The sequence below is a fragment of the Phaethon aethereus genome (assembly GCF_964289735.1).
Source record: "Phaethon aethereus genome assembly, chromosome: 9".
Lineage (NCBI taxonomy): Eukaryota > Metazoa > Chordata > Aves > Phaethontiformes > Phaethontidae > Phaethon > Phaethon aethereus.
Window position 1 is genome coordinate 15,907,134 of NC_138585.1, and position 26,023 is coordinate 15,933,156.

At 48.6% G+C, this 26,023-nt stretch overlaps 1 protein-coding gene across 2 annotated transcripts in view; it reads right to left on the reverse strand.

The window, feature by feature from the left end:
• The window catches only part of CCDC50 (coiled-coil domain containing 50), a 38,120-nt gene that overhangs the window by 11,008 nt on the left and 1,089 nt on the right, over positions 1–26,023 (reverse strand). For both annotated transcript variants that reach the window (XM_082003626.1, XM_082003625.1), the window contains exons 2-5: positions 9,185–9,247; positions 7,763–7,892; positions 3,186–3,276; positions 50–167 (exon numbers count right to left, since the gene is read on the reverse strand). In XM_082003626.1, the coding sequence (XP_081859752.1) occupies positions 50–167; positions 3,186–3,276; positions 7,763–7,892; positions 9,185–9,247 (402 nt within the window). The remainder of the gene's footprint in view (positions 1–49; positions 168–3,185; positions 3,277–7,762; positions 7,893–9,184; positions 9,248–26,023) is intronic.

The following is a 26,023-nucleotide window of genomic DNA, read 5'->3' on the forward strand; positions in this document are numbered from 1 at the left end:
GTTCACCTATACTGCCAGGATCTTGATCCTTTATCTAGCAGAAATGTACCTCCATTTTCTGCATAATAGCTGTCTTCATAGAGTGTGTGTCCCTGGGATTCTGTATATTGCTTCTTGCGCTTTTTTTCTTCCTGCAGTTCTTTCTGTTGTAGGAGACGGGCAATGTCCTGCAGAGATGGAAGAAAATACACATTACCTTTCCCCCCTAAAAAATATCTCCAGATTCTTTTATTCAAATTCTTTATGCAATTAGAAAAATCCTGATAGTTTAATTTTTCAGACATGGCAACAACAGGTTTACTCTCAAATTCAATGCCTGGGCTGGATGGGGCTTCCAACTTACTGGTTGACACAGGGGACCATCTCAGCAACCAATACTCAACCTCACCCACGCCCACCACTGAGCTTCCAACCCTGTGGCAGACTCGCAGGTTCCTGTTCCACCTGCACACAAGCCTGCAAAGCCTTAGTGGCCAAAGCATGGCAGAAGAGACTGCGTGTGCAACCTTGGGCTTTCAGTAAGAATTTGGAAGTCACACAAGCACACACCCACTCACAGGAGTGGGCTGGACCCCAGCACTGGACTCCACCAGGAAAAGAAAAACACAGAGGCAAAGACGGTGTCCAGCTAATGGCACTTCTGACCAGAAGGAGTACCCAGAGCAAGTCATGAACTTGCTTCAGACGAGCTGTAATTTACAGGGACTGTAGGGTGCCAGGCAGGGAAATGCATCAATTTGACAGACAGAGGCTGAAGGAAAAGGAAATCGAAAGGAATGTTAGGAAGAGAGGACTAGGCACAAGGCAGGAGCGCTGCGGGGACTGCAGCTCTTTATCTTCTGTCACAGGTTTGGTAGATGTGTCATCAAAAAGAACAGCACTCCATTTTCCTAATTGCTTTTCCTTCGAGATGACTAATGGATCAACAAGGCCTAGCAACAGCAAACAGCTCCCTGGAGCTTGCTCATTTGGGGCCCAGGAGCTTGCCAAGTCAGTGGAGCTAGTCTGAAGCTAGGAAGAGAAGCTGGGAGACAGCAGCAGGACATGCTAGCCCTTTGGATGCTATTCATTTAAGCCTCCCTAATCCTCAGGACCTTTGTAAAGCCATGCATGTAAAGTGTACACTGCAGGAAGGAAAGGCATCACAGAAATGCAAACAAGAGCCAACACCCTCCAGAGCAAAGCCAGCACTGGAGGACATCGGCTGGGTGTTCAAGTGGAAACTGTTATTTCAGGATTCAGATCAGACCTGCTCAGTAACCAGCTTTGAAGAGGACCTTGGGATGCCACAGGCTCTTTACTACTACTACAAAAAAAAATTCCTTCCCCTGACAAGGTTAACTTCTTCTAGCAAGTACAGTAAGTCTATAAATATATAGGCATAAGCACTTTATCGTCAGGACTAAGACAGCTCAGGACTTGCAAATCTGCACACACCATTCCTCACAAACTGGACGTGTAAGCAGGTAGGCTTAGCGCTTCATTCAAAACCCCACGCACCAGACTGGAGCTGCCTCCCGCTGCGCGCCGGCATGACGCTGCTAGCCACCGCTGACACCAGCAAGCTACCACTTACGCTGGGCAGCTGCTACACCCTCGTGTGTGGCAAACACAAGACCAGCCCGGCACATGGCCAGCACGGGTGTAACACGGAATGCCCTGCAGGGTACGCGTACAGATGCTGTGCCCAGGGCCACAGAAGGGGCTCTGATGTTTGTCACTGCCAAGCGGCAAACCTCTGGGGCACCACGCAGCCTCACTCACATCAGGTATCAGCACAGGAGCCCACCCTAAAGAAATAAAGCTGCGGGGGATCCTGGAAGGGAAACAGGATCAGTTTAAGCTCTCCAGAAGTCCTGTGGCAAGGCTGGGCGGTAGTGCCACATGCTGCAGCATAACTCAGTCCACAGTTACATTTCAGCCACACTTGGGAACCTCCCATGTACCAGAAGGAAGAGAAAGAACAAATATGACTTCTACTCCTTGTTTTGAGCCACATTCATTTGAAGATTGCTCCCAAGAGCACAAGATGGTCAGCATGCTGGTTTGACAGGTTGCAGGGACCTGCTGTCAGACTGCTGACATCCCAGCAGCTCTCTACGTAAAGCAGGAAGGAAAGGTGCCGTTCCCACAGCCAACATGAGTAGTATTGCATCCCCTTTGCCTTCCTGATAAAAATGAGACAGATGGTCACATTTATAGCACAAATCCTTTATCCAGAGTCTTCCTCCCACCCTTGTTGTTACAAGCTCTGCCTGGAAGCCCTTCCACATCTGCCTGGGCAGCCTTTTGGTGCTTGCTTGGGTTTAGCGGTATAAGAAGAAAACGAGGTCTTGCACAAGCAAACTGATGCATCTGCCAGGTAATGACAGATCCTTATTTCAGGCTCTTCCAGGAAACACAGTCTTGTGTTCAAGCCCTTCCTATGGAGAACATGCCTTGAGCATCTTAAGACTACTCAGACTTAGGAAACTATCTGTAATCAAAAATGAGGCCACACTTCGGGCTCACACAGTTGTTCCTCTGCTCTGTGGCTTTCTTGAACACCCAACCTGACAGGCTGACACAACAAAAAGTGATCAACAAGGCAAACCCTTTGAATACCACGGACAAAGCCTACTACCCACTCTCAGGCAACAGCTGCAGAGCCATGTTCTGAAATCAGAAAAGGTATCTGCTAGCAAGAAACTGCAACAGAGTGTTCAGGCTGTGAAAGACTAAACTGAAGAAGAATTAGGGTAATGGAGAAGCCAGAGATGGATGGCTCAGCTGAGGGTTCTACTGAAATCTTTGCACCAGCAACCAAGAAATCACAACCCTGGATTCACCCAGAAGTATTACCTGTCTTCTTACATTTGAGAAAGAAAGCAGATCTCAAACTGCATAAGCAATTACACTTTCCTACACACCAGGGCAATGAACACCTCAACAAGACCCATCTATTACTTGCCCTCTTGGTTAGCAAGGCCACTGGCATCAACAACCCTCGTGACCCTGGAGCATGAGGACTACCACTGTATCTTATTCCTGTAACAGGACTCCCTGAAATCTCTCTGCATACCGAGACCTGTGCAGATCAGGACTGACACCACACAAGCCAAGTCCTGTGGCTAATGACTGAGAAATGCCCGCACTGAAAGGGCTGCTACAAATAGCCCTGCTATCCCTGCGGCTTAAAAGGTTACCTCGTCTTTTTCCTCTTGCCTGCGGCGCTGCTCCGCTTCAAATACCAGCTTCACTTGGATTTCCTGAGCGATCTCACAGTCTTGTCGTTCCCTAGAAGGCAAGGAGACAAGGATTATAGGCAGCTAAATTCACACGCTTCAATCAGCCTGGAGAAAGGGATAGAAGAGCTGAAGAACCATCTGATTTACGCAAAAGAATTATCACTCAGTATTAGTGCAGAGCCTGTGAATCCGCACTAGGGCTCCCTGTACTTACTGCTGGCCAAATTTAGAAAACGGGTCCCAAAACATTCACAATCAGCTATAAAGCAAGAGAAAACAGATTCATAGGCAGTTTGCTAAGAAAGGAGGTAGGAACTATAGGAGAGGGTAGGCCAAGGCAGCACACAGGAGTCTCTGCAAACAGTGATTCTGTGGAGGAGTTTCTGCACGCCTGGTGCCAAAGGAAGGGTTTAGGGGTCAGGTTAATGCAGGCGTTTCTGGGAAGTGGTTTTCATGTGAAAGCCAAGAAGGGGACAGTGCAGAAATGGCGATAGCAAAACGCAGTAAGCAGGCCAAGCGGAGGCTGGAGGTGGCAGTTCAGTAACGAATGAGAAATGCTGCTCAGGTGGGACGAGAGACAAAAGCAGAACCGCTGCCAAGAGGCAAGAGAGCGATAGGTACCCAAACGAGGGGTGAGGGAGCAATCGCCCGTTACAAATGCAGGAGGAACACAATATTGCATTATGTTGGGACAGAAAAAGAGATACCAGAGTAATTGAGACAGAAAATGAGCATTTCGTCTGCGCGGATAGACCAGGAAGGCTGTATTTCAGGGACATGGTACAGAAAGCATCTGCAAGAATTGGGCCACTCAGTCACGGGCTCTGATGCCCAGCAAACAGGCTGGAACGATGGCCAGGGCTTCCTTAGGGCAGCCCAGAAAAGGGCTGCGGGATTTGAGAAGAAAGATTAAAAGCGCTTGCTCTCAGCACTGTTGAAATTGAGCCAAAGACTAGCTCTAAACGGATTGGGGAGGGGGGATCAATCTAAGCTATCTCTGCAATTGAGACTACTGCAAGGCAAGGCATAGGAGATGAGAACGGGAACAGCAACAGGCAGAGCTTGCTTTATTAGAATACAATCTTTTGAAGAATATGCTGGCAATGATCAGATAGGTGATGGGAGGACTACCAAGAGCTTATTATGAAAGTCAAGCAAGTATTTCAAGAGCAACAGGTTCCGCTCTGTCAAAATTGGACCCTGTGGACCGGAGCAATTAGTTCTAGGCTTGAGCAAGTATCAGGGCATAAGTGACCTAGCAAACTCAGAGGCAAGGGACAGGAAGGGAGTCTACGATGTGAGTGGAGGAAATTAAAAGAGTAAGTGTAGACAAGCACTCTCAGTAGCAAAGCAGAGAGAAGTGGCATGGCTGGAGCAGTCAGTGGCACCACAGAGCCTGCTTTTATAGAAAGTGAAGAATGAGAGAAGCAGAAAGAGTGGATATGTGGCTTAGGGTGGGGAGGAAGAACACTGTGACAAGAAAGGGGTTTAGAGGACAAATGCCACCAAGAAACAACTAATCTGTCATAGGGAAGGAAAAGGAACATGCAACAGGAGGGAAAAGAAGCTTCTTTATTTCTGGCAACCGCTTCTTGGAAGCAGACCTGCAACTGCATACTGCTTGTTATTTCTATCCCCTTCCCCAAACACATATGAACCCCAAGTCAGTGTCACAACCTAACATCTCCTTCCTTTTCCCAGACCACCACACTCACAAACACTTGTGCATACCCACAAACTGACCCACATCTAGAGACACACTCATGAATTTCAGTGTTTGTAGGGCTGGAGTTATCAATAGGTCAAACATCTTCAGCTGGGTTTACGGTTGGACTCAATGATCTTAAAGGTCTTTTCCAACCTAAATGATTCTATGATTCTATTTAGACATCAGTTTCTTTCATGCAGGTAAGAAAACCTGGCATTTTGTGTGTGTGTGTGCCTGTGTGTTTCACTTGATTCCAGGGAGAGAGCTGTTCAAAGGCTCACACAGCAGCAAATCTAGTTCTTGAACCTAACATATAAAAAGGGACCTTGGCAAATGTGGTACCAGCAGGGAACCAGAGTCCCCAGCAAAACAATAGCTGAACATGCAAATCCTGGGGAGCAGACTGTTAGTGGACCTAAGACAGCAGATCCCTTATGACCCCAGTCTCAGAGAACATGAATCCAGGTAGAAAAAAAGTTAGAAATGTCAGACGTATCAAGGCATTGCACGTCTCCGGTTCCCCCAGCACCTGTGAACAGAGCTAATGTGCCAAGTTCATCAGCACCAACTGACTTGCTAAATGCTTAAAATACTTCTTATTGCAGACAAACAGGAGGCAGAAACAGGTAATCGTCTTTCAGAACCAAGGCTACAAGGTCATTGCCTCTCTGTATGCAGCAAAGAACGCCAGAAGTAATGCAAAAGCAGAAGCGTTTTACTGTTTCTGATGACGTGCTGCTTGCAATACACCATATCAATCTCTAAGAATGACTGAACAGCAACAGAGGATTAGATTTCAGGTTTTATTCCTCAGTGGTAATTATATACTGAAGCTTGATTAGTTAATCAACATAAGCTAGTTCAAGTTCCAACTTGACCGAGCATAAGAAAATAGGTTGAAGAACTTTTGACAGCTATTCTTGTGCTTCAGTTTCTTTAGTGTGAGTTCAAGTGCCCATCAGTCCCCAGAAATCAGCCAGGGCAACATAAACGTCATCATCCCTGAACATCACACCCATGTGTCCCTCATCCCTGGGCAGCCAGGAGTATTAAGAGTGTCAGGGAAACTCTACATCAGTTTAGGAAAAAGGAGGGGGGAAGTCAGTGTGATCAGAAAGCTCCCATTCACATTGGCTGTAGCAAGTAATTGTTGCCAGATGAGGAGGGGAAAAAAAAAAAAAGGGTTTAAGGGAACTGTTCAGAGGAACTGTTCACATTAGTATAACTGGGAGCAAAATGAGGAAAGAGCATATTTTCACAGTATTTCCGACAGTTATTTTAGCAACCTTGCTACTATGCTTGGCAGTGTGCAGGCTGCTCAGCTAGGTGCGAGAGATGCTTTTAAAGAAGCATGAAAATAAGGTTTGATGCTTCCCTTAATTCTAAAAAAGTTATTTCTATTCCCTCATTTATCTTCACAAAGTCTTTCTGAAAGAATTCAGGATTTGAAAGACAGAAGAAAGCCCATAAATTTGAAGGACCTTTTTTTTTTTTTTATGTTCCCTGTTTCTAAAGACCACCCATTCCTGCCTCTTTATTCCTCCATCACCTTGCACTGTCAAACTGTCCTAGACAACAGAGTAAGCTACAACAGTGAGGATCATTTTGTTGCCAGAAGGCACTGATCTTGCACAAGGAAGAGACAGTAGGAACGTACAGAGAATTAAGGAAGAAAAAGATCCAATTACAAAAGGATGCTTCCAACTTCTTTTACTATTCTTGCAGAAGAGCTCACGCTTTCAGGAGCAGAACTGTTGCTGACACAACATTTTGCATCAGCAGTTCTGCCTGTAACTTGGCTCACAGAGTTAGCAAATCCCATTTTAGAGCCCTACAACAAGAAAATTGTTTGCAGTTCCCAGCAAGTAACAAAAAGGAATCATCTCTGCCATACAAAAGTAATTTTTATGTTGTCATTTATGTGCTCATGTCTCTAATTGGTAATGAAGACAGAGCTATTGAAAGAAAGCACAGACTTGAGATACACACATGTATCTACGCAGTGCTGCCTGAGCGTGCTGGGAACATTGAAAATGGGGGCCGATTTGTCACGCTGCAGTTTCAAATCTTTTATGAGCAGCTCCTTTGAAGCCAGTCCTCTCTCTCACACATCTGCAATACAGAGCTCTTCTACTCTATCGCTGTCTCTGCCAGATGAGCCACCCAGGGTTTGTGATCCACCACCAACTGTACCTGGTGGGTGGCATCACAGCCCCATCAGAAAGCCATCTCTCATCATCGGGATCTGACTGAGCCCTCTCACACGACCCATGTGTTACATCTAACACACTGCAAAAGACTAAGGGAGGGAAAACAACAACAAAAAAGAAAAGCACCAGTGTCAACTCTGGTTTGGAAAGTACAGTTTGTTTTGCCCTGCACTACCATGTTTCATTTCTACACTGACTCCTCAAAAGCACTCATCAGGCACAATGCAAACACGCCAATATCTGCCATTTCCACACAACAGCGAATTCACTGTTACACTATTTCTGAGGTGCAGTTTCTTCTTTCTCAGACTTTAGTCAGGGACAAGGTCGATGCAAGAGGCCAGGTTACCCCACTTTGCCAATGGGCAGCAGAACAGGAAGGCTCCTTCCCGTGGTCAGGCAACAGAATCTAAGCCAGGAAAAGCGCCAGGACCACCTGCTACCACCCTGTTCTCATTACTCTGTGCCAGAGCCTAGTATCACTACTTCTACAGCAACAGATAGTCAAAGGAAAAAGAACACAAAAGCAAAAGGCTGATCAACTTGAATCAAAGCAGCTGATTTCAGTGCTCTGACCAAGTGGGACTAGCATTTCAACAGTTCCATCCCAAACTCACAAGTCTTTTCGGTGTTTCTGGATTTGAGCACGTGCTTTCAGATCCTCCTCTTCTTGCAGTTGCTTGGCCACCTGCAAGTCATGTTGCACGAGACGATTACGCTGAACGTTTGTTGCCAAGTGATGCTCAACTGGAAATAAACACAGACAAGAACACCCAAATCAGCCTGCAGAACTTCATGGTGTGAACAAGACAAAGCAAGTGGGAGGGAGATTCCAGGCCAGCCAGACAGTTCTTGTAGGGAAATACCATGTAATAGCTCCAAAGGTGGGGAAGTCCTGCTTCACATTGCCTCATTCCAGCACTGAGGGGGCTGTATATGTGTGTCTGTTACCAAAACAAGATCTGCATATGTTCATTGCATCCAGATTTATAGGGAATGTTTTTTAGGCTTTGAGTTTCATTTTCTGGCCACAGGAAATTAGCCCAGATTAATAAAATGGGTCCAGAAGGGGCCACCAGAAGCCAGTGAGGATGAGCTCAACCAAAACCCTTTCTGATGGATGCTTCCCTAATTTGCTCTCAAGAACCTCCAGAGGAGGAAACTTCTCTTGCTCTCAACATAATCAGTTCCAGAATCTCACTACCTTTATATTTAGCAACGGAATACTACAGCAAGTCCTTTACCATACATGGATACTGCCTGCAAGAAAAGATGGCTACAGGAGCTGCAGCTGAGAGCCAGCTTAAATGAGCGGTCTCAGGTTCCAGCAGCAAGGGCACAACTTCAGCTCAAGCTGCACGCTTGGCAGGGTACCTGGAACGGTATTAGCACCTCGTACTGGTGGATACCAATGGTCTTGGCACCCAGCAAAGCAGAAGAGAGAGGCCACCACACCTGAAACTGCAATGCAAACAAACCCCAAGTAACAGATAAGCATGTTCAAAAAAAAAAAAAAAATCAGTTTGAAGTTCCTGGATGTACTTTCTTTCTCCTTTTTAAACGCCGCAGTGTACAGCTGCCCTACCTCAAAATGTCTTGAAAGGAAGCCTCCTTTCAAAAAGCAGGCACTAGCAATTCTGAAGTAAGTAAATAAACAGACCTCTTCTGGTTGCACCTCAGGTCAGCTTATAAAACTTGAAGCTTCCAAAATTGCTAGTCATTTCTAAAAACCTTGCACAGCAACAAAACCTCAAGTGCACTCCCACATGCAATTTTGTCATAAACAGCATAAACTCAACTCTAAAGGAGAGCACAGAATTGAAACATGAAATGCACCTATCTCTAGGGTACAGTGTGAGCTGGGACAGAACACAGTAGTGTTACAGGATAGTAAAGAGAATAATAATAATCCATATGCCATTAGAAAGAATAAAAATGAAATAAAAGCAGGGAGGATTTTTCTTAGAAAAAACAAAGCAAGCCAGATATCTATTGGGACAAATTTGCTTCAGTTTATTCTAAAGATCATTGCTACTTACTCTCTTGCTCCTGTAAGTTATGGGCCAACGTATGATCTTCCAGAACAGCAAAGTCTCGACACACTGGACAGGGAAGGAAAGACAAGAAAATTAGCATCAGGAGGAAAAAAAAAAGGCATCAAAAGAGCTATGGGCACTGGGGGAGTACACATACACAGGGACTTCTGACACTTCATACTAGCCAAGGTCTGGACTTCTGACATTTCCCCCCTGTTGCACTTGTGGCTACTGTTGCACACACTCACTACTTTGTCTCTGTTTGCATAACAAGCCTTCTCCACTCTCTCCTTCACCACCACTTCTTTAGTTTAAGACCGGAATTGCCCACGCCACCGCTGGATCAGACTTTGTGTACAAAACCCTGTATTCCACCCAGATTTATACCAATGCCCACACCGTGTTCAACTAAAACCAAGAGCGAGCATTCCTGCTTACTATGACTTTCTTTGCCAGGCTAAAGACTCTGAGAACATTATCTGCTCTGCACAACGGCACGGGTACTCTGTCACCTCTGTGGACCTCAGCAGACTGAGCTCCATGGCTCTTGCTCCAAGGCATTTCTCCCAGCTCAGGAATCAGTTTACAGTTGTCTCCTGTAAGCTTCATTGACTTTTTCAAGTGCAGATGCTGGATTTGTACCTAGAACCCAGATACAGGATCAACCACCGTGTTACCAGCAGGGATAAGCACAGCTTCTTAAAAAGATGCTGAAAACAACCCAGAGACAAGCTAAACGGGAAGGGGATGAGCTCCCTTTGGCACCAGTCTGAAAGGCGAAGGTTTTTGCCAATGGCTATCACTTTCGCACTTGAACTTTCAAAGCAACTCTCTACCCACGCTGTGGGTTTATTTTTAACTTGTTACGATGGGCAGCGGGGCAACACCACAACCAGTCACATACGTCCTGGGATGGGGACACACACACGCGGCACCACCTCCATCTTTCGGTGGGAAGTACACATCAGCTTCTCAGCGAACCAAGGACAAACTGACCTGCAGCCCCGAACCGCGGGCTGGGGCGCAGGATGTGCCCCGCACACCCGCCGTACGTGGGGTTCCCGTCTGCTTCAAGGGGAATTGAAGGCAGAGGCACTGCCATTTACACTGGCGAGATCTGTCACCTTTCCCCCTCCCCTTGCAATGTGACACGTTAAGCAGCTTTAACAGGACCCCGAACAGCAGTGTCTCCCTTTTGAGACGTACGGCACACAGCACAGGACTACAAGGTGTCCGCGAAGCTGCAGAGGGACTACGAGCCGCCGCCACCGTGCTCCACAGGCAAAACCCCTGGGGAAGAGCAAGGTTTCTCTTTAGCAGAGCACAGAGACAGCCTAGAAGAGAAAGTGAAAATAACCCCAAAACGTACTGAAACTACAAGGGGAATTTATGAGGAACCCGTTTATGAAAGGTTTCAGAGTAAGAGAAGAGAAAACATTTCCATCACTGCAAAGGGTGGAAAACACAAGGACAGAAGGCGGCAGCCGCGTCTTCCCGAGCCACTGTGCCACAAGCCTTCCCTCTTCTCACATTGACGCTCATGCTCTGGTAGAAAGGCATCGAGATGTCCCTCTGCACCCAGGTGTCTCCACAAAGTATCTAGAAGAGTTTCTAGTCATGTCTACCAAGAGGTCAGATAAATGCTTTATCCTTTATCGCATTTAACAAAATTTTTAGTGGAGTCTTTCTGCACTGGAGGGTGTCTTACAGATGACAAAAGCTCCTACCAGCTAGAGCAGCGCTTCAGGGAAGGAGAGTGGCAAGCAGCAGGGTGGAGATGAGGACAAAGATTACAGTTATACAATCCCATAGTGACTCACTTTAAGCATATACAATTCTGGATGGTGCAATTAAGGTTTTGTTGTTGCCTTTTATTTTAATTGGAAATTCTTCTAAGAAAGGAAAGAGGATACAAAACACTAAATAGCACTGAAACACTTCCAGTGGGCATTTGTGTATAAATAAAGAAACGCTGCCTTCAGCCACAGATCTGGCAAACCCACAGCTCAGTTGCAGTCAGCAGTACTATTCACAGGTGACATACCCAGGGTGCTTGGTGGTCAGGAACATGTGTTTTTATGGGACATGGCAAGGGAATCTTGCCCATAGACTTTATTTCTGTGATCCCTAATGCTACTTTCAGCTTCATAGCATGAATGTGGAACAACCACCTTCTGCTTACAACAAGCATCACCTGGCCTGCTGGAAGGGCACATCCAACTCGGAGGTGTGAGCCCTGCTACCAGTTCAGAGCTAAGCAAGGACACCTCGATACAGAGCCACAAAGAGTCTGCCCAAATCTAGAGCTGTGCTTTTACCACCACGTATTCAAGAAGCAGCACTTGCACAGTTTAAAAAAAAAAAAAGGGGAGGGGGGAAAGTGTTATTTTTAACTGCAATAGATCTCTGAGCAAGTCCGCCGCACAGCTGCCGGGGCAGCTGTACTAGCAGGACAAGGCAGGCAGCAGAGGAGCAAGGACGAGCATTTCAGAGCTGCTTATTTTTCACATGAAGATTGCTGCTGTAAGAAATGTTTATGAAACTGCAGCCCAGCCTCCCCAGGTCCTTTCTGCACGGGCTCATACACTGCTCTGATCCCTGTGGTATCTGAGCTCTGCCTTGTCGGTCACGGTGCTGCTGGTGCTGGCAGACCTTTGCTCCATCCTGCCCAGAGAAGCACATGTGCAGAGGAGGACTTTAGTTTTTCTTACTCCATTCTACCCACACCCAGACACACTTCTCTATTTGTTTGGGAAGAAACATGTTGACAGAAACAGGCTCGGCGTACAGGCGAGAAAGTGGGAGGGCTGTAGTAGAACACTGCTGCTCTGCTCTTGACAGTCTTGCAGCAGCCCCAAAAAAGTCTCATCTCCTCTGCTGAGCTTCGTTCCTGCAACGTAGCAATGATTGTTTAACCCTTCTTCATTGATGGGCCACTAAAACGCTTCCTAAAGGAAGCATGGAGTCCTTAAAGAAAAAGTGTTGTATAAGTGGGCCTGCTTCTTCTAGCTGCTCCTCCAGAGGTCTACTGGAAGAGACACTCATGGGTGTCCAAAGTTAAACAGGGACAAAGCAAGTGGGGACAACACCCTGGGATGAGCCACCAAGTTGAAAGGCCTAGATGTGAATACAAGAGCTGCGTCTTAAAACTGCGTTGTTTATTCCATCAAGATGCAGTACAGAGAGAAGGATGGCTACTCGTGATGTGCACACCTGAAGCTCCCAAGTGTCTGGGCTCCATGGTGCCCCCATCTCACAGAGGAGGCTAGCAGGGCAGCAGCAAGCCTTGTGTTTGCTCACGTTTGGGTTCATCCCTGCACTGCTGAAGAAGCCGCTTGGCTGCGTACACACTCCATTAAGCCACTCTTACAAACCCACGAACAGACAGCTTGAGCACATAGCCCTTCCTTTCTGCTGCTGAAGTTGCTGGCAAGGCAGACAGCGTAAGAAGACCTTTCGTCACTCTGGGAAACTTGGCTGGGCTGGCTGCCTCTAACTCATCTGAGCATGTTATTCCCAAGTCACATCAGCCCAAGAACAATGTGCAAAGGAAGATGAGAACATCCCATTACAAACACAAGGACTTGTCAGCCAGCCAGGTGGCAAGAGATGGGTACACTTGCAACTCCCTAGCAAGTCTGGGGGCAATGGCAAGTCCAGAGTGCTCCCTCAAGACTAGACTGGCACCCACGGCACTGAGTCAGGCATGACCACAGCTGCAAGTGAGGCCAAGGAAACCCAGCCCTCCAAAGACATGCATGTCTGATTAAGCCAACGAGGCAACTACAATAACCAGAGAGGTGGACCAGCCAGGCTCCGTCTGAAATGAAGCTTCATCGGCACTAGTCCTCATCCCCTGTGGCCCCAGCACACTCCTTACGAGGTATTATGTCCATTGGGTTTGTGCTGAGAAATAGGATGGCTCCAATGACAGAAAGACTCACAATTCTTCCTCTCCAAGAGACTTCCCCCGCTTAAATAGGGGGAAATAAATCCATTTCCTTGTTCCTTAACTATATGCCTAAAAAATGAGATGCAAGATTAATGTTCTCTTCAGTGCTGCAAATTAACTTGACTTCCCATCTCCGAGCCCTGGCTGTAAGCCATCAGACAGTCAAACAAGCAGCAGGGGTGCAATCACAGCAACGGCAATGGGCAAGTCCAGTGAAGCATGAAACGTTAACAACAGGTTTACCATAGTCTGATTAAGCCAATCTGCCTTGGCACAGCAGGGAGCAGGCCTGCTTCTGGCAGTGAAAGAAATGCCGGCCCAGGAATCCCAGCCGCTGCCACAGCCAGCGGAGGTGCCAGCAAGGGAGGATAAGGGCACAAGCATGGCTGGAAGCATCATCCTTTGCAGCAGTGGGCTGCAAAATCCATGCAGCAGAATGAAAGATGGAGCTCTCTTGCTCGAGGGATCCTGAAGAGCCTCTCTGCAAGCTCCAAGCGCATGGTCTTCTCCACTGGTAGGAGTTCACCCCAAAAATGCTTTTCTAAGCATCAATGCATCCGAGGATCTTGCAAGCATGGCTGTAAACCCTGCCTTTATGGCCAAGATAAGAATGTCTCTAGGTACAACAACTTGGCAAAATTTCACTGAATAACCTTTTCTTTCTTCTATTCTGCCACCTGCCTCACTAGCTTTCTCCAGCATTACCTCAGCGCCATAGCTCAGCACTTCTAACACCAAATTGCTTCAAAGAGAGTGAGGTAACCACAGCAGAGGAGCAAAGGCAGCCTTAGATGTTCCTAGCGATACTTAGGTGTGTGACAAAGAGGTAGGTAACACCCAGCAATGGGTGGCATGAACGTGCACTGTCTCTGCAAGAGGTCAAACCGCAGTGGCTTCTCAAGCAAGGCTTACAGCAACCCCCCCACACTTCTGTCTGAAGTCTTAGGCCACGTTTTGACACTCGCTGAAGGGCCCAATGGTTCACATGGCCCGTATGCTGTGCTCGGGGACATTGGCCAGTTCAGTGACCCAGGGACCACACATGCCTGCTCCAAGCATTTCCTTTTGGGTCGTAAAAACCACCTCTTGCTCCCCACCCCCTCCACTCCCAACATTTTCTCGTCAGCATCATGTGCTGGATAATTCACAAAATAAACTAGGAGGTGTGAGTCATGCTTAGTTTAGAGCATCTGCAGTTTTTGAATCCTGAACTGAAGGACAGGAGGGAGAGGAAAGACAGAAGTGACACAGGAAAAAGCACTTTCATCAGCTAAAAATCACTTTTTTAGGGCCTACAGAGCTGACAAATTCAGGGGCAAGCAGCAAGTGCAGCCTGTTACAAGCCAGCAGTCTCAGGAAGATGCCAAGTTATGAAGATCCCTGCACATGAGAAAGCAAGCTGGGACCTCATAGACTCTTACCAGCTGGGACTGGCCAGGCCACCCCAAGCCAGGTAAACCCTCCAAAATCTGCAGATCATTTCCTTGAAACAAAGCCAACATGACCAAGCGGCCGCCCAACTGGAGGCGAGAGGCTACCCGAGGGCAGTTTCCAGAGGAAACATGTAACCGGGACGTTTCCTTCTCATCCCAGCGAAGCCGCTCTGTGAGATGCACGGCCTGACCTCAGCGCTTCTCATCTCCGTCCTGCCTCGCGTCGCACCGGGAGGTTCCCGAGCTCCTGCTACCGCCGCGGGCGCCGAGGGCGGCTGGCCAGGACATGTCCCGGCTCCCGCAGCTGCACAGATGGCATTCCTAGGTCCTTGTTCACCAGGCACTGTCAGTGCCAACGACATCAGAGAACTCGTGCAGGGAGAAGGTGGCTCCCAGGCCAGGCAGGGCTGGGCAGCCTGGGGAAGGGAACAGCTTCTGCTTCTCAGCCACAGCACCAGAGCGTCTCACGCAGCTGGGAGCTACGAGGCAGCACAAGGAGACCGGGCAGCCCCATGGGGAGCCACACTGAGGGGTCTCGGCCTAATTCTTAAAAGCGTAAATGTGCATAGTAAAAAAAAAAAAAAAAATATTGCCACAGAACCACTTTTTTTTTATTGGCACTCTTGGCCTGGAAGCTAAGAACAGCTTGGGATTTGGGAAGGATATTATCCTTTCTGCTCTAAGCTAATGCCTTGAAGTTAAGGCCATGTGAGGTTTGTGCTCTGTCTGCACTGTTCTCCAGCAATAAGCTCTCACCTGCCCAACAATGTTTTGAAAAGGAAGGCTATATATATTTTGGAACCAAATCCTCAGAACACAAGGGTTTTGTTTTTTTTTTTAAATGAGCCTTGAAATAGAAACCAGCAGCATTCAGAAAATGCATTCTCTGAGGCTACTAATTTGGCATTCTAACTTCTGTAGACCTGTCTGCAAACCGTACTGTAGAGCAGTCCTCAAGCTGAGAGGGCATCTGCCGAACGCCCCGAAGCAGAAGGTGATGTGCTTGCACAGTGCAACAGGAAGGTGGAGACAGCTAAGATCGCAAAAAAAATAGCACCACAAGGGAGCTCAAAAGGTCATCCTAGAGCATGTCCCAGCCACAAAATTTGATAAAATTTATCATTCTACCTTTATTACAGAAGGTAATGCCATCTATTTCACCATTGGATAATTGCACCCTACATCGCTGCATCTGCGATCTTTCTAAACACGAGCAACTCTTCTTATCCCCCAAGCTTAAAACACAATCCATAGGTCAAGAATGTTAAAGACCACGTCGACTTCCAGAAGAAAATGTTGAAGCACTTTAAGCTCAGACATACAGACATAACTTGAAAATGGCATTGAACCTAAAGGACTACTGCCATACATGCATGCTTTGAAAATTCAGTCTTGTCAGCCAGATCCAGCTGGGTCCCAGATAGGAAATACTCCGAGTCACAAAAACTTTCCAAAACCCCTCAGTCCTATAACCAACACTGCCGCTACAGCTGCTGCCTCCGATTCCAGTAATGTCTGCCCTGAGGGGCTGAATACATACAGTATTTTGCCATTTTAAAGCAGTGAGCATACATATAAGCCATGGTATGTTAACGCCTGCAAGGCATTACCTGCCAGGCTCAGAAGACTATCACCTCTGTAGCTCTTTCCTGAGTGCCCCAGCATCCATCAGCCGGTACAGGACTGCCTAGACCCAAAAGGTCACCTGTGAGCTCAGCCATTGCCCTGTGGACCCATCAGTAAAATCCAGGAGGATGGGTATAAAAACCTCAAGGTACATATACCGGTCAGGGATGGCTTGGCTAGTTTGGCACCACAGCCAAGTAGTAGACCCCAGGCAGCAAAACACACACTTCACTAACAATATCTGAGGCATAACTAGGTCTATGTGTGGAGGAAGTTAATCATCAATGAGAACAAACATTGCTTCTGTAGTCATCCTCTCCAGCACCTGACGCAGCTGCAGCTGACTCAGCTAACACCACATGTGCAAAATGAACAATCAATAATAAAGACAGGGAGAAGTTTTCCTAACAGTCAACTTTCACCACTGCCTCCCAACCATGGATCACGGCAAAACAACCACCACTGCCTCCGACAGCTGTGTTTTACCCTCACCTTGCCCAAGGGCAAACCACTACACACGTGGGCAGGAGTTGGCTTCACCAGAAGTTAAAATCCCCAGCTCACACAGATGTGCCCCAGGAGCACTACTGCAGCTGTAAAACACGCCTTCAGCAGCATCCCATGACACTGTCCTTTTCTGGAGGCTTTTTTTCTGTTTCTTTTGCAGACAGGATGTCATGGCAGTTTTAGTTTTAAGCCCAACACCACTCATTTAAACTGTTGTAAGGGAAGGAGAAAAGAAAAACAGTCTCCTTTCATGCACAACCCAAAACAGCCACCCACTCAGAAAACTGCTGAGGCATGGAGCTTGCATCTCAAGAGACTTGCACTACGTGTGCTCCCTTCCCCCAGACCCATCTCTACGGTGATCACCGTATTTTGCTTTGATCTGTTTATTTCAGCTTTTATTTCAGCTTTTTAGGCAATTTTATACTACATAAAACTCTTGGAAGGGCATGCTGAATTTCCCAGATAGACAAAACTTCTGTTCTCAGCTAAAGGCAAGCCTAAATCCCTCGCTCAGTTCAGTAGTTTCTCTGCAGAGAGTTAGCAGGTCCACTTTGTGGTTCAGGGTGCCTTTCAGGAACCGTGGCACCCTGGATCTCAGCTGCTTCACCAGCATTTCTAAGCCCCCAGTTTCGGGCTGTGGTGGATAAGCTCACACCGCAGCTCCAAAGCAGCAGGGATGCAGCTGGGAGCGGATATAATGCAAAGCGTCAGCTCTCCCAGGCTTCTCCTCCAGCTTAATCCTAAAAGATAATGTAGCAAAATACAAGGGACAGAGGACTCGGAAAGGGAGCTCTCGATGCCCCTCGGGTCCAAGTTCACGCACTGACTCAGTTTGGTGACTGTTTACGCAAGGCTGACTTCTGAAAGCCTGACGCTCACGCAGAAGGTGCCAAGTGCCAAAAAAAGGTTCCAGTGCTTCTCAAAACCCCACAGTGTGGTTTTACACCACAGGGACCTGCAATCGTTTGGAGGAACAAGCATCTCTGACGAGAACAAGCAGAAGAAAGACTCTCTCAGAGATGCCGCTTTCTTTTCAGCCGTCGGGTGACTAGAGCCAAGCCTGAGACTGCTCAGAGGCTTGTAGCTAAATCAGAGGCACAGCTGGAAGCATGGACTGCAGCATCACCGCACATGCTAACAAGCCAGGTTTTATTCGTCCGCATCAGACAGCAAGAGAAGCAAAGCTCCAGCAGGATGGGCCTCAGGACAGCCTCCCAGGCTTGCTGGAAACCTGGCCAGCTGCTGCATTCAAAGCTGGAGGTGTCTGAACTGATCCTGCGATCGGCTCCGATTCTTGCACAGATTCCTATCAGCTTCCTTTTTCCTAGAAAGGTGGCTGCGAGGACTCCTGTCTGCCATCTCTTCAGCTGCTGCCAGTGCCGTACATCTGCTCTGCGCGAGCAGCCTTCCCCTGCCTAACCATCCGAGGACACGCTGCTTCATTTCAAAATCCCTTTTCTTTGCTCCACCAGCTCCTCACGGGTACTCTCTCCTCTCCCCCATCGCTTCCTGTGTTTTAAGTTCTCCAGGTTTATTAGCCAGCGCTGGAGAACACAAAGTACCAAAGCTGGCCCCAGATCAGTCAAACCTTCACATCCATCTACAAGAGTCACAAACCAGTAAAGTTGCAGCACTAACAATACACATCGCCCTTCCTGTCACAGCCTTGTGTTGGCATGCTGCCCTTTACAGCAACTACAGATTTAAAACAGCAGCATAAGAGGGTAAAGAATAAGCCCCTGGCCTCTGGGGCCAGATGGGCAGGGAGGCAGAGCTCCCAGCATCAGCCTGCAGCAAACTGCTTTCTGGCATCTGTGCCCAGAGCTCACATGCACTGCAAAGCACGAGGAAGCAGCAGGCTGGCAGCCTTTTAAATGCCTCCTCTCTGAGAGCACAAAATGACCCCCAAGTCAGTCAGAAGTACAATTTTTGCTTTGGGAGCTAAATCACCTTTAGGTGATATTATATACTCACAGCTGCTTAAAAAAAAAAAAGGAGGACAATTAAAATCAGGACCTAACAAGTCCACCTGTTACATGGCCAGAGCGGATGCTCTGGGCAATGCCAACCGCCTGGAGTACCAGGTAACTGAGCACCGTACAGGAGCTGGAGGCAAACCTGCCTTTTCCACCTCCTGCCAGGCACGTGAGGAATGCAGGCAGGGCTGTGCCGCCCCAGCCAAGGACCCAGCCCGTCCAGCGCTGCAAATAACGTCAGGAGAGCCCAGCCTCTTCCCAACACCAACTTCCTTCGGAAACCTGGCGCCGACCTCATCGCCTGCAGCAGACCGCAGCCCTATGAACAGCGGTGCGCTCCGCCTGCCACAAAAACAGCCAACCCCCTTGGCAGCTTGGAAAATTCCCAGCTCTTTCCCTGCTGTCCTCCACCGCTTCACCTCGGCCCCCAGCAGCACTGCCAAAGCCTCCAGGAAGGGGTGGTGAATTTAGGACATAAATCCTCCCCGTCTCACCAGCCAGCACCCCAATAATAAAACTAACTTCACAATACAAGGAGAAAAAAAAACTTCTTCCCACCAGGATCCCACAAGTAGTGTTTGCCATATCCATAGCAGACACATACAATAAGCTGAGGTGCTTCTACAGTGCAAAGCCATCCCGCCCTCCGACCACGTGGAGGGGAGAAGCTTTCCATCCACGCCGGGCAGGCTGCCCTGAGCCAGGCCAGCGCTTCCCCAGCCCACCTGCCAGCCCAGCAGTGACAGTCCCTCTGTGAGGAACATTTCCTGCTGGGGCACACTCCAGCCAAGCCTGTATGCATTGTGTCCTTTGGAGAGGCTTCTGCGGGGGGGGGAAATAAATAAACACACACACACACTTCTCTCTGCCAGGAAATACTCCTGTTTGCATAAACTTCCTTCTTCCCTTTAGTCCCATTACTTCTCAGTCAGGCCTGTCAGTGTCCTTAGGCATGCCTGTCTGTCAGTGCCTTCAAATATCCGTTCATTTATGATCTCTTCCCCTTTGTCATCACTTACCGAACACAACGTTGAGCCCACATAACATTTCCTCTTAAGCCGATTCCTCCAACCACTGAGTCCTGGTTCAGCAGAAGGGCTAGGAGAAGAGCAAACCATACCCATACGCACACAGGAACTCGAAGTTTTATTGCACACAGATTTTTTTTTTTTATACCTCCTTTGAAGGGAGAAGTGAAGACGAGTGACTCACAAACCCACTTCAACTTTCTGTCCTGAAGAGCACTCACCGCAGGCAGGGCTGTCAAGAGTACACGGATCAAACCTCTACCAACCCAGGCTTGAGTAAAAGAGCTCTCAAATACTTCAAAAAGTATTTTTATTAGGCTGGCAGAGCACCACAGTGGTGGCACCATGGGTTGGTGTGCAATTAAAATAATCATCAGTTTTGCTTCCGGAGCCCGACAAAATCCTTGGGCAGAGGCAGAAGGACTGTGCCAGGCTTCCGAGCAGGATTTCATCCACACCTTTCTCCCCAGGGGCAGTAACACTTCTGGCAAGCTTAATTCACAAGGCACTTGGGGTTACCGGGTAGATTTTATGAGCAGCCAGGCCTATAACTGGTCGCCTTTGCTCAATGCAAGGTTCACAACAGCCCTGCCTTGCATCTCGTATCTGCAGTGCGGTGATGCACTCTCCTGCTCTCTTTCCATCCCTGCTAAAAAGTCTCTCCCAGCTGCCATACAGTGCCAAGGCCATATAGCATGCGCTCAGTGACCTGTGTGCTGTCTTTTCACATACTGAGAAAGAAAAGAGTGGGAAGTCTCTGATTTCTATTTTTACAAGGGAAGTATAAATGATGTGTCAAGGGACTTCCACGAGGTCTGATCGTGCATCCTGTGGAAGAGCCAGCACTGCAAGGTGTACGTGGAGCATCCCTGACACTCAGCGGTCTCCAGGGAGACGGCAGCCCGCTTTCCCAGGTGGAAATGCCCAGTAAATGCCCTTTGCTCCCTGCAAGGCAAGCCACCAGCAGCAGAACAGCAAATAACTTTATCACCTTTTTGGAGAAAGACAAAAGGAGAAGCCATCAGTGAGTGCCACACCAGAAACCAGACCTAAGCTTCTTGAGTTTTAAGGCAGTTTTACCAACAGACAAGCCTCCTTCCTGTCTTTCAGCCTTCATACCAGCACTACGCAGAGGAGCGGCAGCGAGCGAGTGTGAAGCCAGGCGGCTGGGGACACGCTGGGAAGGGGACGAGGAAGCAGGGAGGGAACATGTCGCTGCATCCTATAAATCACCACATTCATGTGAACTGGACGTCTCAGAGCAAGGAGAAAATAAAAAAGCTTATTCCAGCAAAACAGAGAAGTTTCACGCAGCCCCAAGGCACATCCCATTGCTTCCAAGTGATGTTTTCCTTGTGCTCAGAGAGAGCACAACCAGCCTCTCCTGCTCCTTCCAGAAGCCATGTCCAACTCCCGCCTGGCATCCGCACACCCCCAACATTGCTCATGGCCACAGGAAATTAAAGATTAAAGAGAGGCCCGTGGTCACAGCAAACACAATGCTGTCTGTAGCACAGCCCTCAGCTGGAATCATTACTCTGAGAGCATCGATGGGTGATGGCCAGCGTCCTAGTATCACAAATGGGGAAAGCCCCCCGCCTCCCCAGGAATCAAGGCAAAACACATTGTGCCTGCTCTCACCCCAACCCCAAAACTTGCCAGTAACGAAGGAAACATCTCTGCAGAAGACATCAACGTGAATCTGGAATCTCCTCTCTGCCAAGAGCAATCCTTTCGCCTCAGTACAACCTCCACGGCAGCTTGTAGAGGACAGTGCTCAGGATTTGAGGGACGGGAAAAGGCAGACCTGTTTGGTCAGTTGTGTTTTGGAGCCAAGAGCATGAAATATGCTAATCCTGCCCATCTCCTCTGCCAAGTGCTGCAGACCCAGAACGACTGAATGCATAATAAAACTTTCACCCAGCTTTAACCAGAAGTGAAATGAGTACCACAGCCTCAGCTACTGAATTCATGCATGCTGAAAAAACAGACCTCTTATTACTCAGAAGAGCTGGACATGAACCAGTGACCTAGAAAGAAAAGCCTGCGTTATGTCCCATCACCCTCCACCTCCTTGCTGTCCCCAAGCCATCCAGCTTGCCTGAATTTTTCAGAGCCCTTCTCCAAGGAAGTCACAAAGCAGAAAACCGTGACATTGCACATCATACTGCAAGGGAGAATCTCAGTTGGAGGCAAAGGGTATGATGCAGGTGGCTTCACAGTGACCTGGCTGACCCTCAGCTGCTCTCTGAATTGTTGCCCTGATTATACTAATCCAGTTAAAGGCCAACCCTTCCTTCACATGAGTACAGCTGACACCTCATCCCTCAACGCCAGCCCTCAGAATCCCAAGCAGAATCCCTCCTCACCAGACACCGTGCCAGCCACCAACATTTTCTGAACCCACTTCCACCTTTGACAGACATCAAGTTCCTCTCCCCCACCATCATGTTGCTGGGCACACCCAGGCACTAAAAGCCCTGAAATAAGCAGATACCATTAGTCAGTGTGTTCCAGGAGAGTCTCAGACACTGCACCTCAGAGCTGACCCACTTCCCCTGTCCCTTGGAGAGTCAGCAGCCAGGAGTCTTTTATTGCAGGAGTCAGCAAAGGTCACATTAAGCTGCAGAGGCCAGAAGGAAGGTGCTGTGGCTGGGAGGAAGACCAGTGCTTACAGTAAACTTTTATTCAATTCATGGCAAAAGAGAGCCAGCTAGGCTGCCTGCCCCAGAGAACGCCTTGCCAAGACAGAAAATAAAGATTCAAGCCTTTCCTGTTTCCTCAAGGCCACAGTCAGAGGTGTAACTTCTGTTACCACGTTTGGAAAACCGGCCTCTTTGGCAGCAGACTACAACTAGCAGCATTTGAATGTACAGCTCAGGAGCTTCAGAAAGTCAAATCAGATGCTTAAGGAAGAGTAGAAACCATAGTGTGAGCATTGTTGCCGTGCCTCTCCAAGCATGGGTGGCACAATCAGCCTTTGTCAAGATGAGCTCAAGAGGCAGCAGCATGGCAGGGTTGGTTCTAAGGATTGGCAGAGATGTGCCACCCTTGTACTTCTGTATAATACTAGTAAAAATAAAATTAAATAAAATCACTTAAGCCACTGCAATTTTCCACAGTTCCGAAGAGCCATACACCGCTGGAGCAGAGAGCAAGGGCTCTCTCTCCCTGCCCACCCCTCCCTTTTCTCTCCTCACAGAGGATTCAGACAGGCGCCAAGGTTAGGAGCCCCTGGCGAGGAAGCCCGTACCTGGGTTTTACCTGCCACCACTAACAACTGATGGCTCTCAGAGACTGCACTGGACAAGGGACTGCGCCTCAGTCTTAGCAGACAGGCAACCCCTTGGCAAAGCTATTGCCACAGACCTCAGCCCTTTGGCACTGGCAGCAACAGCAGAGGGGACCACAGGTACATCCTCCAGAGAAGGGCAAGGTCTGTACAGCTCCAAATACCTCCCCCGGAACGCCCCTGTGCAGCTCTGCCCGCATGCAGGCAGGAATGCCTCCCAGGTCCAGGAGGAGAGACACAGCGCTTTGAGATGGCACAGGAGCTGCACTGAAGAGCTCATTTCAAACAGGCAGCCAAGGAGAGGGTGCAGCTGGAAATGCATCAGATCACAAGAGATGAGTCAAACAGTTAAGAGATCAAGCAGACCCCAAGCCAGTTTCTTTTATTTGCTTTATAAGTAACTATTTAAAAAAGTATTTCCAGGATGCTTTTGTCCCCAAAAGGCTCAAAAATGAAACCTGTAGTAAAAAAGATCTACACACAGAGAGCTGAGCAATCCCCTGGGGTGGGTCAAAAGAGCTCACAGCAAAAGCTGCTTTGTGAAAAGGGAAAATGTCATGGACACTTGAGAGGCAAATAGAAATTCAGGCAGAGAAACTCAGCCCACAGATTGCAACTAGCACCAAAACCTTCAGCAAATAACTTACAAGAGCTTTACTGACCACAGTGGTCAGAACATCCACTTTACTGCCCATGGAAAAATGGCTCTGTAACACCAGGCTGCAGCACCAAGGTCTGGTTTAAACTAGGGAAAGAGTGTTTTGAGGGTGTATTTTATACCAGTAAACCCCTGCCCACAAAATAAACTGGACCAGCTGAAGCAGTCTGCACCAGCAGAACACCATCTGTATCAGGCCTTCAGCTAATATAAATGCTTTTAAAGATGAAGAGGAGAAAGCAAACACAAGAAGCAAGGCTTCCTGCAGCACCTAGCTACGCTTACCAAATTTTCACTGCCATCATTGCACAGAAAGAACCTCGCTCGCAGATCGCGGCGGAAGAGGAGGACGACGCTGCCTCACAGCAGTCCCAGCTACCTGCGGCCAGGGAGAACTCGGGCACCGCACCTCCCCTCCCGAAGGGGAGCTGGAGAGGAACAAAGTACTCGAACCAAAACAATGTTCTTCGTTGTTAATGAATGACTAAGATGACCTCTACCTTTTGAAGAAAGGGAATGTTTTTCCAGAAGGATCAACAGTGATTTCTGTATCAGGAACAATAAATATTTCCCTAGGTATGGAACGCGGCGCATTTCTCTCCTTGGTTGGCATTAACATGGAGCATGAAAGGATCTAATCCAAAGCATAGCTTGGTTTCAACACTTCCCACAATAAAAACAAATGATGTCACAAAACTAAAAGCGTGAAACATGCCTGAGGCTTTGCAGAACGTGGCTCAGGCCTCATCTACTTTGCACGTTGGAGCTGCTCTGGGACGCCGCTTTAATCTAATTGCTATCGGGTAACAACAGATCATCGTACCAGGACACTCTTGAAACTTAATCCGCACTAACCATAGGTGCAAATTTACCAAGGACAGGTTGAGCTACATTGCAACCCCGTAAACATACTTTCATTCAGCATGTGAGCGACCTTAACTCAGTCCAGTTAGCTCACTTCAAAAATGAATCAAGATAAATCAAATCAATGTTACTTGTGTTCTGAATAAGAGTGTCTACACTGGGATTTCATTCACTTTAATCAACCCACTGGAAAGGTTAATTGGATTAATTTTCTTGAGTAACCATCTGTGGACAGACTCTAAGGATGAGATATTGGCCACAGTAAAATGACCAGTAACAATTTTGCTAATGACTTAATAGAACCAACATTAACCCCTAAAACTTCAGCAGACGGGTATTACTTTTCTTCCAGTAGCAGTAAGAAGTGAAGCATTAAAGGATGACAAGAGGTCAAAAGGAACCTCCAGCTGCCTGCACCGACATACATCTTCTACTCTTGTCTATCTGAATCACCAAATTCACACTTGCTATTTTCTAAGAATTAAAATCTTAAAAAAGAGAAAGAAATGGCCAGTGGCAAGGAAAATAAGTTTAAGGAATTTTGGTTGTATTTAAAGAGGCACGCAACGCTCTCCATTACTACGCTGTAAATGTAACGTGACTTGATTTTGACAGAGCTTCTACAAATTTATATCCCTGTCAGAAAGAACAGACTCTACCTCGTACAAAGCTTTTCAAACCCAAAGCGGCTTCAGGGAACCTTTAATTAAGTGTAAAGGCCCACCTGTGGGGCAGACACCCTCTGCTATGAGGGAAGCCGAGGTCAGTCTGGCCCAACCGAAGGCGACCGACCCCAGGCAGCCGCTGCAGCCGGACACTCAGAAAGCAAGCGGGGCCGCTTACAGCCCACGCTTCCCCTCCACTCGTGGGGTGCACCGGGCTTTGCAGGGCGGAGGCGGCTGCTTGGTGCTCCAACGCGCCGCAAAGTCCTCACAGCCCCCCCGGAGGCTCAAGTACTTTTAACCGGGTCCTCGCCACCGCCGGTCCCCCTCCAGCCGCCGCGCTTGTGGATATTCACCGTTCTGCTCCCATTTTTCAGTGCCCCGAGCGGAGCCTCCAAACCCGGCCGAGCCATAACCGCGAGGGACGTATCTGCACGTCAGTAGCCCGGAAGGGCCTCCCGGCTATTTCACGGCAAGGCTCGTCTCCCGTGGGACCCCGCGCCGGCCACGCTCGCAGCCCTGCCCCGGCCCCCGGCCGGGCGCGGCGGCGGGAGCGGAGCAGCAGCGGCGGCCCCAGCGCAGACAAAGGGCTGCCCCCTCCCCCAGCGCCGCTCCTCGCCTTCTCCCGAGGAGAAGCGGCTCTGCCCGCCCGCCCGCGCCCCGCGGCCGTCACCCGAGCGGGAAGGGCGGCCGCGGGTCCCCGTCAAGCTATCGCCGCTTCTTGCCCGCCGGCCCCGCCGCCTTCCCTCCCCTCCCCTGCCTCCGACCCGCAGCACCGCCGAAGACAACGTAGGGGCAAGTGGGACGGCTCCCGCAAACCCCGAAGGGCCCCACGCAGCAC